The sequence below is a fragment of the Prunus avium genome, chromosome 4, assembly GCF_965620075.1.
Source record: "Prunus avium chromosome 4, drPruAviu1.hap1.1, whole genome shotgun sequence".
Classification (NCBI taxonomy): Eukaryota; Viridiplantae; Streptophyta; class Magnoliopsida; order Rosales; family Rosaceae; genus Prunus; species Prunus avium.
This window is the reverse complement of record NC_142287.1, coordinates 28374667-28389456: the sequence shown is the minus strand read 5'-3', so window position 1 is coordinate 28389456 and position 14790 is coordinate 28374667. Positions and strand designations below refer to the sequence as shown.

Here is a 14790-nt window from a genome sequence, read left to right as displayed (position 1 = left end):
TTTTTTATTTTATATATATCTAAAATCTAGTTGAGTTTTTTTTTTTTTCTTGGGGGAAGTGGTTCAAATTTTGACATCATCACTGTCTGTTGCCGGCCATCTCAATTAGACACAACACTAAATTTGAAGTCAAGGTTATCCACCACAATCTACACATGTTTTGTCAATCAATTTAGCCACCATATTTTTAATTACTTAATTATTTGTTTGTTTTGTTGTGTTGTGTTTGGAAGCAAGATAACCATTAGTTTCCCACCTACTTTGGCGTCCCTTCTTAATTTGATGCAGAACATCATAATCCAGAAATAAAGCTGGAGGAAACTCTGCTCCTGATTAAAACTAAGGGGTACACATATTCAGGTTAGGTCTATAAATGCTCATGGTAGCATTCATGCCATATTAAATACCCACCCTCTTCCTGACTGTCCTGTAGTCATATACTATATAACATAACACATACATTATACACAACATATACGTATATGTATTTAGGTAGGCTTGATTAGTGCTACCTAACCTATACTTATCATGAGATGACATTTTGGAGTGAGCCCGGCGACCGATTAGTGCCGCATGACATTTCGTAATTTTGTAACGTTTGACTGTTGCTCTACGTATACGTACATCACCTATGAAATGTGGCAAGGAGGACCAGGCTAGTTAAGGAAACTCATTAATCGGAGATTGTGACTTGTATCCATGCATTTGGAACCCTTGAAGTGATTCAACATATTGGCCATCCTCTGGCATTAACTCACATGAATATAGGGGCTTTTCTTCATCTCCACAACAATCTTTTTGGGTTTGGTGGTGTGCAATTATAAATAAGAGATAGTGATGTCAAAAAATATGGTTGTGTCGTATAAATGTTTGAAAACAGCATTCAACTACAAATTGTCAAACTGATGTGGTTTAATGGCTCCTGCGTGGAGCTAATTATGGGCATTTAGTAGACCAATTCATTAATATACCTAACGAACATTAAATGGAGAATTTAATTTCATCATACTCCTTTAAAGTTTTGCTTACCTACCTTCTTCTCAGAGTTTAATTCTTTTTATTTTCTCTGGCCAAAATATTTTTGGAGATTCACTATTATACCCAATATAGGAGGTTAAATTATTTTTAAAAAAAACCCTATATGAAATGGACTTTAGAGCAAGTCCACCCCAAAAGGCTAAGGCAAGGCAAGGGCTGCCACTATTTATGTGAATAGTGGTAGCCTTGCCTTTTTTGGTTCCACCCCAAAAGGCTAGGGCAAGGGCAAGAAAAAAAAAAGATTATGCAACAAAAAATAAACAATTTAGAAATGTAAGAAATAAAATGATTATGCAAGAAAAAAATAAATATGGAAGAAAATATAAAAAAAATTTACAAATACAAGAAAAAAAAAGAGATTACAATTTACAAATATTGGAAGGAGAAGAGTTTGTATGTGAATAAAATTGTTATGTATTTATAGGGAAAACATCCATAATTTTTTTTGGATTTTTTTCGATTGCTGACGTCAGCGTGACATCAACGCTGATGTCAGCGCCTTCGAGCTTGAGCCCAGGCTTGTGGGTCCCAATGCTTGCCCGGGCTGGTTTTGTTGCGCTGGAGGGGGGATTTGGGCTCTCGGGGGGCTTGTTGCCAGGGCAGGGCCCCTGCATTGGACATGCTCTTAGAACGACACCCAAAGTCCATGTACAACATAACAAAAAGGCTTTTAACTTCTTTGAAATTAAAAAACTGCCATTGATTTTTTAAAACAAACATAACCCCAAAACCTCATAAAAAAGCCCAAAACACTCAATAGGGCATCAAAGTAATTTAATAATCAAAATTATATTCAATAGGGCTAGCTGTAATTTTTTGGGTTTATTTATAAAAATTAAATGGTGTAGAGTTTATTTATAGTTTTAATGCTAAGAAGGGGTATATGACTAAATATCTCAAATATTTTCCCTATATAATTTCAACCAAAAAAAAGAAGAAGAAAATCTTTTATTATATATTGGCTTTTATATACACAAATAGCCCATATTTTTTTGTAGGTGGGCTAAGTTAGGCCTATCCCTGCCCTCGGACACTTTTGAGGTTTCAATGTCAGCCACAAGGGTTCATGCGCTTATTGACCGTATATGGCCTAGCTAGGTAAAAGGAAAAATGGAACATATTCCCTGCAAGTGGGGCTCATTTGGGATCTGTCTGAGTTCTTAGACGATGATCCATATATGCTATTGCAAGTGTATGTTTTTCAATTTTTAGTGATATATATGGTCTTCTTGTTGCACCTAACCCAAGCTACCTAATCCTATTTCCCCCTTGGAATATTTAGATAACTATTACATATATAGTCAGAGATCATCTCTATAAAAAATCACTTGAATCCGAAATCTTTTTTTTTTTTTTATGAAAGAAAGTTTTCCTACGTAAACCCTAAATTCGAAACCATTTGACCACTCAATTAGATGGGTATTATTATAATTTTTTCTTGAAGCATTGTGTTGGTCCCAAGTAGATGCTTTAATGATTTTCATTTTGCATGATTTTTTATAAGGATGATATATAAATGAAGATTGAAAAATAGACGGTTTGGATTGTTGAAAAAATTTTGTAGGGGACCCTAAAGAGTGTCCCTCAATAGAAATGGATTGTATATATATAGTTAACTTTTGACATAAATTGTTGGGTTGACTTTACAAATTTTGAGCAATTTTCATTTGGTGTATCAAATTTTTTGACCTAATTAATATAATTCAGATACTCTTGTCATGCATGTTTTCACGATATAACATATATAGTTTGTGTTTGTGTTGTATCATAACTTTTATTTTTCTTTCAATTCAACCATTTTTCGTTCATGAGATTTGAATTTAGGATATTTTCTAACAAAACAGAGGCTAATTACCACAAAATATAAGTATGTTTAGATCCGTGATATGGTTGTATATATATATATATATTTTGGTTGAACTTCTGAACTTAGGTAATGCAAGTAATTATATATCAAGCATACATTGGTCATACTCGGCCACCATGACCATCTTCAACATCACCAGAGAAAAAAACATTTCAACTAAATTAATTACCAGAAAAAAACATTTCACCTACATGACCATGCAAACATTAATGAAACGCGTTAATGCGAAAATGAAAGAAAAGAAATGTCCCCCTCCTCTCATTCATGATGCCTTGTTTGAACACTCGTTGTAATCCTTTCTCATTCAAATAATACAACCGCTATTCACTCAAAAACAAAAGAAATGTCCAAACCAAAGAAGTTGAAGTAACAATCAACAAATAAATGAATGAAGTTGAACTATAGCAATAAATGATGAACGGGACCAGTTGGTCACTTACCTAAGTTTCATGTAGGAGGTTAGGGTTTAGTGAACGCGAATATTGAAAGAAGGCGCACGGTTGCATGAGCGAGAGGTAAGCGAAAGTTCTCGATATTAACTGCTATATGTGATGTTACTAGTTTACATGTAATAAGGGTGAACGACAAGTTTATACTTTACAGTATATATATATATATATATATATATATATATATTATAACATGAGCGGATTGCTCACCTGACGAAATTTTAGTACCCAGAGACGTACTATTGCAAAAAAAGCACATGCATTCTAATTTCATGATTGTTTGTTACTGTGTTTACATGTTCATAATATAACAATATCACGGCAACTATCCCTTTTTATTTTCTTTGAAATGTCAATGTTTTATGAGTGAGAACATTAATTTTGAACTAAAGACCAAACTCACGTAAGAATCAAGAGACAAGTCATACAATAACCAAACTCCATGACACATGTCAATGTTTTATGAGTCTCATATTGTTGTGTGGATTTGTCAATCAACTTTAAACTTGATCTCTCCTTTTGAAAGTAAGGTTCATGAACTCAAGGATTCATTTACTATATATTATTATTATTATTATTATTATTATTATTATTCAAGAGATGGAAATGATAAGAACCGAACTCTTACCTTGACTCACGACGAGTGTAGTAAAATATTCTACGAGTGAAGTTATAATTCTCATGTATATTATATTATTAGGAATGTCAATATTATATATATTTTTTTAAGGGTTGGGCAGATCAATTAGAACACTTCCACCCATTTGTTATGGTGAAGGGTAAGGGGAGGCAATGGCTGTTAGTATTCACGTGAATAGTGGCAGCCCTTGCAAAAGGCTTGTTGTGTTTCCACTCATTGCCATGGCAACTAAAGGACAACCACTATTCACATGAGATATGAGGAGAGGAATTTGTTTAGAATTTTGGTGTGAGAAGTAAAGAATATGGCTAGGCATTTATAAATTTTTATAATTAAAAAATCTGATTTTTGGAGTCTTTTTTTCCTATTTTTTCTTCAATTTTTTTTGTTATTTAAATTGGTTGCTGATGTCATTATGACGTCAACATTACATCACTTGCCTAGGCAGTAGCACGAGCTAATTTTGTCTGTGGGCTCACCCAGGTTGGTAGGCCCCATGCCTTGCCCTTGCGCGCTGGAGCCGTCTCGTGTGCTAATCCCTCTCCTGCTCGGGCAAAAGGCCTTCCGCTGGAAGTGCTCTTATAAGCATCAGCGAAGTAATTATATGTGCACCTCAAAAGTTTAGAAGGGTTTTAATTTCAAAGGGTTAATGTTCTGTTATCAAATACGTGGCATGATATATTATTATTAGACCCTGAATTTAAGCACACATTTTTTTTGGATGAAAGAGCAATAATATTTTATTGATAAGATAAATAAAAACAAATCAATTATGGTGCTGAATATAGATGCAACTTCTCCAATGACCAAACACAACAACAAAGTTGAATTGATCTTGAGAGAATATGCACAACCCAAAAAATGAATAGAATTCCTGAAATAGCAACCAGAAGCACATATACTCAAACTTGCAATAAAGATATGTTGAGCAACAACCGAAACGACAAATCCGTATCGGAAGCCAAATGCCAACATGAAATAAAATATCCTAAACAAAAAACAAACCACATCAAACTCCCAAAGAGTTCATGAGAATTATTAGACTAAAACGAACTAATAAATAAGACCATCGCTACACATCCTTCTGGGCAATCCGAAGAGAGCCATAACGCCATACCTACTAAACCCATAGTCCTGCACCAGCTAAACCTGAACCCGACACAACCTGACATCATCCCCGCTTCGTAGCTCCAAATCTATATTGAAGGGTGACAACTAGAGCCAAATCCTTGCATGCATGGGCCAAAAGACAGGAACTATATCATGATGATGATTAAGTTTCACGGTAACTGCTTTGACATCACAAAACAAAACAAAAATACAAAATACAAAGAATCTAGAGGGAAAATGAAGGGAAGGAGAGGAAAGGTGATGAGAGGAGAAGAAAGGGAATGGAGTAGGAAGGGTGGCCGCCGACACCCAAAAAGGACGGCAACTAGGGATTTTTCTTTAGAGTTTTCTCAAAAAGCAACGATTAGGTTATATCCTTAAGCACACGTTTCTAAGAACATAATATGATATGAAAAATTGTACGAAAAATAAAAGACTTTCATTCTTAATGAATGGTTGAAGTATGTTATAGTTCATGATGCTAATCTAAAAAAGTCCTAATTAACCTCTTTTGATGAGTGTGTAATTAATCATTTTGTGATCCATAAATTATTGGATCCTATACAACAAAAGCACAGTGTGAATTAGAATATACATTCTCATTCCCCACCCAAAGATTTGCCCCAATCAAACCTTAAAGAAGCACAAGAGCCCATTTTCAATGCTTAGTTTGTCACCATCATCTTTATGAGATTGGTTCAACTAGATAAACCTTCCACATTAATGTCACACTTGGAAAATATGGTCCTAATCTATTAGAGGAGAGTAGGGGTTGAAATGTCAAAAGCAGCAGCAATAAATGAGAAATGGACCACAAGATTTCTTTCCTATGGTATCATCTTGTTGCAATGTCGTATAACATTAATGTGCAGTGTTTTATCGCTTTTTTGTTTGTGAAAATATTTGCACGTGTGTGTTTGTGTGAAAAGAAATACATATGGTGTGCTACTAAATTACATGCAAATTTAACCCACCAAATCAATAGACAAATGGTAAAAATTAAACTTAGTTTAATCAACTTACTCAACAAAATGAAAAGAGGATGCTTGTCAATTACTATTATTATTTTTTCTAATACAAGCGATAATCTTAACTACAAAGGGAGTGGGGTTTCTCACGCACAAACTATCAAGATGCCATGGGGGTTCGAATTTAAGATCACTGATCTATAAGTCAAGGCATTTTTCTACTAAGCTATACCCCGTTGGCAATTCTAATGAACTTAATTCACACTATACTTTATAGGTTAGCCATATAAGAAATTGTAAACTTTATATGTTTTATTCGTGAATGTAACAAACTTTCGTTCATAAAATTTGAACTAAAATGCCGCTCCAGACTAAATCCCATCCTTTTAGATGAACTGAAATTCGTTAGCATTTTAAAGTTCCTTTTGTTCTATTTTCCAAAATTTTAAATTTCTGGTTCCTTATGTGTTTCTAGGCCATATACTTGTTTCAGTTCTTGGGCTTGGGCCCAAATGAATGCATCAAACATAAAAATGGTGTAAAACACTTTGTTATAACGTAGGCCAACTTCAGACCAAATAAAAACATAAGCCCCCTAACCTGCACCTAAAACGGTGCGTATTGTAATTGGGGCGCCTAACATCATCTTCTTCACGTAGCCGCCTCTTCTACGCACACTGCAACTGAAGATTCGCAACAGTTGCAAAAGCTGGTAAGTTCTTTTCTTCTTCATTCTTCCTTCTTCTTCTTTTTGGTTGCCGGCAAAATCACCAGAAAATTTTCAAAATCTTTTCACTTTTACCCCTTGCCGTCAAACTCATGAGACTTTTAGTGGGCTCGAGCAATAAAATATGGGCCGAAGCGTACTGAAGTGGGCCCAAAGTGTTTTTTTCGGGTCAGCAAGTCGAAAGTTTAACTAGCTGAGACTCATCTTCAGTTTCTCTCTCTCTGTCTAAAACCCTACCAACAAGCACCTAGGGTTTTAGGTACAGAATGGTGGCGAAGAGGAAGCAAAAGCAGAGGATCATTCTACCTCCTGAGCTCCCACCGGAGGTCTCAGAGGACGAAATTGAAGTCTCGGACGAGGACAGGGACTTTGTCGATCAAAACCGAGAATACGCTGGCTTTCTCTCCACCTTAGACACCCAGTCCATCACCAAGTTTGTTCCTTTTCTCTTATTTCGTGCTTTTGAACCTTAATTTCCTTTAAAATTTAATACTTACATACCTCTGAATTTTCATTGGTTGGGCCTAAGTTTTCAAAGTTTTGATTTCAATGTCATTTTTGGGTTCATCTAATCTACATTTATGTTTAAACAAAGGCATGTTACACGCGTTGCTGATGTAAAGGAGGATGCTTTGGAAGCTTTGTATGAAAAGCGCTTAAAAAGGAAATCCTTGCAGAAAGAAAAAGAGGATCCTGGGATTCAAGTTGATCGTGTAGATGCTCTTCCTGTTAAAACCTTAGATGGACAACTCTACTATCGAACAGGTTCCTCATTTATTTTTTATTTTTTCTAGTTTGGATGATGGTAATTGGGGGAGCTGTCTTTGGAAGGTTTTTGGACGTACACTGAGTGTGCATGTTTTAAATTCTTGTGATGATGCAGCAACGAGGGCATCAAAAGCATCTGAAAACGATCCAACTGAAGAGGAAGCCATTGGTGCTGTAGATAAAAGCATAGTTAGGCTGACAAAGGCTGAAAGGAGGGCAAAGCTTAAGAAAAGTAAGAAAGAGGCTAAGAAACAAGGAAAGGAGGCTGAACCTGAAGTCGAACAAACACCACAAGAAGCAGTGCTGGTATCATCTGATTGGACTAATTATTCTTCTGTTTTGCTTCTAAGTTTTACATTTAGTATACTGTATTATCTGTGTATCACATAAAAAATACTTATTTATTTATTTTGGTTAGGCTGAGGTTAAAGAAGATCTTACAGCTGAAGAAGCCTTTGAAAGTAAGAAGAACAAACTTGCAGAGCTGGGAATCGCGCTGCTTGCTGATCCAGCTTCTAATATAAAATCTCTGAAGGAGATATTACAGATCTGTAAAGATAACAATCATGCCATTGTCAAACTTGGACTCCTATCTCTGTTGGCTGTTTTTAAAGACCTTATTCCTGGGTAAGACCACAGTTCTGTTCCATGATGTACATTGATCTTCTATGATTTGTAGAACTCTTCTTTAGTATGAAATGTGGTGTACAAACGCCTTAGGACATGTGCCTACCCATTTCTGTCACACCTTTGGATCCTTGGGAGGAAAAAGCCTCTCAAAATAAAGGAGAATTGTGGTGGTCTGATTTCTTTGGAGAAACTTTACAGCGTTAATATTTCCAATTATCATGTTCATGTCTATTGTTTTTTTATTAATTCTCACTGGAAGAATATACACCGAGCACATGTAAATATGTGCTAAATGTTTCAAATTAAGAATAAACATTGGTATTATATAATTTTGGCTGTTGAGGTGTTGGACGCCCTGTGTCTGTGTTGACACATGAAACTTGTGTCCTTGCCCACAAACCATTGTGCATGTTTAATCATGATCAACATTGTTTTTCTGTCTGCATTTCAGCATTGGACTATAACTCTTATATGAATGTATTGCAGATATCGGATTAGGCTTCCTACTGAGAAGGAGCTAGAAATGAAGGTCTCAAAGGATGTTAAGAAAATGCGGCTTTATGAATCAACACTGCTATCTGTATACAAGGTTGGCAATATTTTCTATGCCTGGTTACTTGTTATGGTTTTTGTTTCTTACTTCTGATTTCTGATGGATCTGCTACACCTTGAACAAAATAAATTATTAGTTAGTTTTATTAAGCTAGTGGATTTTGAATCATGCCAATTGCCATTTGTAAATTTGTTTCTTTTTCTTAGTGGTCATTTTGATGGATGATATTGTATTGTTTAGATTTTGGGGATGTAAAGTTTGTTTGGGTCATTGGACCAATCACTGAACCTACACTGGGTTTGTTCATTGTTTAAAAAAGACCTAAAGACCTGTAAAATGTTGTTGATTTTTGTAAATTTGAAGAACAATTTTGTTTTGAAGAGTGGTAGATAAAATTTTGAGTTAACTTGTGTTGTTGTCCTTATAAATCCTGTTAAAATTTTCTTTTATGCACATTCTTAGGCATACCTGCAGAAGTTGGCAGCATTAGAAAAGCAGTCCTCATTTCAGCATGTGGCATTTCGCTGTATCTGTACATTGCTTGATGCAGCACCCCACTTCAACTACCGGGAGAGCTTGTTAGGTGTTGTCATCAGAAACATAGGCTCCCCAGATGATGTTGTAAGGTTTTGCTCTATCTTTAGTTTTTGTTCCCTAATTTATCCTTTTGGTAAGTAGTCTTATAAGGTGTCTTTGAAGGTCATGATCGACGCAAGAATTTGGAAAATGATTGTATCTTCAAGTTGGAGTACACAGTTTAACTCTAAATATGAGCATTAGCCAGCATTTATTATACTTTAGGATTGAACAAAACATTCAAGTGGAAATATTGTTCTTTGTTTAGAGTCTCAATTTAAAATTCTATCTGACAAAAGGGAAAAATATTCTAAACTTGGTTAAGGACTGATGATGTTTCTGGCTGCAGACTGCATGGGTGTTAAAATACCTTCTTTCGCCTAGAAACAGTTCAACATTGCCAAGGTGTCGACCTTTTTTGTCAAAAAAATTAGACATGGTTATTATTTTCATAATTATTTTTTAAGAATAATGTTCTCATATAAAGATTTGTTTGAATGTGAACAGATATGTATATAAATATAAAAAAACTGCAGATGTATTGATGTGTGATCGTTTTTGGGATGAAGTTGACATGACACGTTCATGTTCATGTCCATGTACCATGTGTATCACGTCTCTCATGTCTGTGTCGATACGTGTCACTTTTCTCGGTTGATTCATAATATATTGTGTCCATGATCATAGCCAATGTTTTCTTTTACTATTTCATTCATCTAACTATGAACTACTTTTTAACAGGAAACTATGCTGTTCTTCCATCAAGTCACTGTTTACAAACGAGGGAAAACATGGTGGTGAAGCAACTGTGGAGGCTGTTCGATTAATTGCAGATCATGTGAAAGCTCATAATTGCCAATTACACCCTGACTCTGTGGAGGCATGAGATTACTTATCTATTTGTTATTTATGTTGTTTTAACCAATTTTTGTGCCGATCAACTCAATACTGGACAATCTTGCCTAACCATTACTAGGAGAAAATAAGACCAGTTCTCTATATCCCTCTGCCAAAAGAAAATTATTGATCAAATGCTGTAGTTTTATAGGGTTACAATCAGGGTTATATTGAGTTAAGATAAAGTTTTTATTTCCTTACTTATGGCCGTCATCTACCGTTGGACTCCATGCTCAGCCAACTAGATGGCATATTTCTTGAGTTTTGTTTAAAAGGAGCTTTACTGTTTTACAGTACAGAAATGTATATGGATATAGATTTTCTCTGGTAATTTTGCTGCAATACATAATGCATTTGGTCAGTTGAAATTACATATGTTACCATAACTTGTGTCATACACAGGTTCACATAAACAAATGATTGTTGATAGGAAATTGTTGCTTTTCTGCCTAGTAATCTACAAATAATGGGAAGATGAATTTCGTGTTGGAATCATATTGTATAATAAGAACTCTTGTGGATTTTGTTTTTCCTTCCATGCTTATTATTGTTAGTACTTCTGCAGGTTTTCTTGTCTCTGTCATTCGATGAGGATCTTGGGAGGGCTGCAAGAAATGATGAGAAACATAAACCCCAAAGCAAAAAAAGTAAGAAGAAAAAGCATTATGAGGAGGCACGTCAATTGAAGGAAAATGACAAAAAAAGGAGTAGGCAAGAGTTATTGACGAAGACAAGAGAGGAGGTGTTTTTCTGTTTTGCAAAATCCATTGACTTCTTGATCTTGCTTGTTTCAGTGGTTTTTCCTCTCAACCTTTTGAATTTTGTAATGCTATACACAGGTTGTTGCTGATTACAAGGCTGTTGCTTTGACCCCAGATGTTATGGAGCGGAGAGGAATGCAGACAGAGGCACTTTCTGCTGTGTTTGAAACATATTTTCGCATATTGAAACATACAATGCAGTCATCAGCTTCCAGGTTTGTTTGCGCATCATGATTCTGATAACTTTGGATCTGTGATATCCTATGAATTTGCTTTAGCTTAAAAGACAAACCAGAGCAAGAAAGAGCAGATTGCTCACTATTTGTAGTCTGTACAAATAATTTTAATTTTTTTAAAGAGAAGATTTACAAGCTTGTAAACTAAGCATATACATTAGCATACATGAGTTTTAAAACTTGAGAGACGACTGATCACATGGTATCAGGAAAAATGGCTTCTCTGTCTATGGGCACTATGGGGCACTCATGTTTACTTTTTCTGTAAATACAGCGTGTGATACTGGTAAATGGATGCATTGTGGAAGAATCTCCTTGTAGAAGTGAATTTTCACATTTTGTATCATTGACGACCAAAAGGATTTGTAAATTTTTCTGATTGGAAATTCGCTACTATTAAGTACAAGAAAAAAGATGGAGAATATGTCCATCTTGGCATAAAACTAAAAGTGCTTAACAAGAAATCATTTTCATTTAGCTCAAAACTCCTTCGCAATCAGATCACCCTCAAGAGATTGTTCCTTAAGTGCTCAAATAAGCCCATAAAGAACGTAGGTATCTGATTCCGTCCTTTATAAAATTCACTCAAGCTACGTTGTCATTAAATATAGCTGTATTGTGAAACAGTTCATTTTTCGTGTAATTTTCATATTGGTCAACCATATTTCTATAATTTTCTATCTTTTACCTTTTGATATTTTGACAGTTCATTCATAATGTTGATAAATGCATAAACATGAATGATCTTCTGAGTGATATTTTAAATGGCATAAGCTCAGATAAGCTTGTTTACGAATATGCATGCACTTTGCTTTGAGGAACTAGGTATCCAAAAACAGTAAATGGCTACTTTGAGAGTGATGATTGAAATGGGAGATATATTCAGTTTTGAAGTCTGTCATAGATATGCTTTGATTGAAAGTGGAAAGCATTTATAATTTTTTCTTTGGGTAGTTTATGGATTTGCAATTTCCCTTTATTTCAGATTTCAAATGTATTGAATAATTTCCTGTGATTCTCCATTCAGATCCGAAGCAAATGCTAGTTTATCTACTGGTGCATCTGAGCCCCACCCTTTACTTGCTCCGTGTCTGAAAGGATTAGGAAAATTCTCGCATCTAATTGACATGGATTTCATGGGGGATCTTATAAACTATCTGAAAAAGCTTGCTTCTGGTGGTAGCGATTCTGAGAATACTTCAAAATGTTTGACTGTATCTGAGCGCCTCCGTTGCTGCATTGTTGCATTTAAAGTGATGAAGAGCAATCTTGATGCCTTAAATGTTGATCTACAGGACTTCTTCGTTCAGCTTTACAATATTATACTTGAATATAGGCCTGGAAGGTTTGCACTAAACTTTTTAATGTCAAATTTTGGTGTTAAAACATTTCTCTACCTTCTGTGGCATCTAGTTGGTATCTTTGTGCATTTTAGATGAAGAAAATAACATCCTCAAATTCCTATACCCATATTTACTGGAGTTCTGGAACTTAATTTGCATCTTTCTATTAAGAATATTTGTTGTGATAAGCTTATTTCCTGCAATGGGTGTATTGATTTTTCCTGTCACCTTAGAGACTAGTATAAGTGCATGCTTTCTAGGTGGGTTCAACTAATGACTTACCTAAAAAAAATTTCCTACTGGTTATGTTCATGGAACAGAGATCAGGGTGAAGTATTAGCTGAAGCTTTGAAGATAATGCTGTGTGAAGATAGACAACATGACATGCAGAAGGCTGCTGCATTTGTAAAGCGTTTGGCCACATTCTCATTATGTTCCGGATCTGCAGAGTCCATGGCTGGTATGTTCTTGTTTAGAAACAAAGCTATCAATATCTTGTTATGGATTTCTTATTCCTGTTCCCCATTTGAATCTTTTGCAGCTTTGGTTACTTTAAAGCATCTTCTTCTGAAGAATGTCAAGTGCCGAAATCTGTTAGAAAATGATGCTGGAGGTGGCTCAGTGTCAGGTTCTGTTGCTGTAAGTTCTCATGCCAACATCTGCTTCATGATATTTAATGAATTGGAGCCTGCGGCCAGCTTGTATTTCTGAAAATAAATTTCCAAAAACACAAGTTCTTTTCATTTTGATTATCATGTGAAGGAATTAGCTTTATTTAAATTTTGATCTACAGGTCTGGATTCCAAAACTGTAGAATTATCTTTTATCTAAATTCTAATCCACAGTAGAGAGGCCAAAACTATCGTTTTGCATGCTGGAGTCCTTTAATTTCCCTCAAGGATGCCTCAATAATTCCCCATGAACCCATGATACCACTGATAAAGTTTTACTCACTTTGTCTGTGTGGCCTTAAGTCTCCCATGTGGATGTTAGACAAATAAACTTTTCGTTTGCTCTCGTCTCTGCATGCTTATGTTTCTCACAGTGGTCCTCACTTCAAAATCTGAAGTCTTATAAATGTAGTATTAAAGACTCATCCAGTTGAATGCACTAGTTAATTTGTCAAGCAGGAAGGGAAAAGAAAAAACAAAGAGAAAAAGGAAGAAAGACCTTACACCTAAACTTGCACAAACGCATGCAATAGTTCAAATGATGCTAGTGCATTATTCACTCTGTGCAGAATGCTATGTGATATAAAAATGAGAAATGTCTATCATGCATGTTCATTCAGCAAGTAATCTTAAATAAAGTGATTTTATATAATTATTTTTTTAGTTTATATGTGATTTTGGTTTGGTACATTTGGCATCATTACGTGCTTACGCTCATTATAATCCTGAATCTAACACCCGTTCCCCTCTCTCTTTTCTCTCCCTCCTGATGCACAGAAATATCACCCATATGCTTCGGACCCCAATTTAAGTGGTGCTCTTGCTTCAGTCCTTTGGGAACTCAATCTTCTAACCCAGCATTATCATCCAGCTGTCTCAAGTATGGCTTCAAGTATATCTAGCATGAACACTGCTCATAACCAGGTTTATCTCTCTACCATCTCTCCTCAACAAGCTTTCACAGACTTTTCCTTGGAGAGGCCAGAGTCTTTCAAGCCACCGAGTGACATTAAAAAATCAAATAACAAAAGGAAAAGAGGAAGTGACCCTTCTGTATCAGCTGTGATAGAACCTTCTGCAGATACAACTTCAATCGATGAAGATGATGTGAGAAAGAAACTCTCTGCTCATTTCATGCTTCTTCGTGACATTAAGGAGAATCGGAGATTAAGGGCTGAGCTAGATGACACTACATCATCCATACAACTATATGAAGAGTATAAGCAGCAAAAGGAAAAGGATAAAAAGCCAAAAACGAAGAAAAGTAAAACTTTGTTGACTGTCAAGTAACATTCTTGGTCTTGCAAGTTCCGTAGAAAAGTTCAGTGAATTTGTTCAGTTGAACCTGACTCTCTCTTAGACCCTCAAAGAAAAAGAAAAATGAAAAATGAAAAATTGAAGAGGGAAATGTGAAACGGGTCAGGAGAAATTTTGATTGTAACAGTGATCTCTGTCAGCCTTCCTTTCGGATTCAGATGTCATATTTTGCTCATTCTAAAGAATACTAATTTTCATGATATTCTTGGATAATGCGTGCATCTTTGTATCACATGTGG

General features: G+C 35.4%; 1 protein-coding gene across 1 annotated transcript; it reads left to right on the top strand.

Moving 5' to 3' along the window:
- Positions 1–6678: 6678 nt before the first annotated feature.
- LOC110768975 (nucleolar complex-associated protein 3) lies at positions 6679–14753 on the top strand. The gene is made up of 13 exons (XM_021972866.2): positions 6679–7232; positions 7395–7564; positions 7683–7873; positions 7986–8194; positions 8684–8786; positions 9213–9376; positions 10068–10206; positions 10789–10965; positions 11063–11199; positions 12248–12565; positions 12884–13023; positions 13105–13202; positions 14012–14753. Exons 1-13 carry the CDS (start codon positions 7066–7068, stop codon positions 14522–14524), a joined length of 2526 nt encoding a protein of 841 aa, XP_021828558.1. The 5' UTR covers positions 6679–7065; the 3' UTR covers positions 14525–14753.
- Positions 14754–14790: the final 37 nt, after the last annotated feature.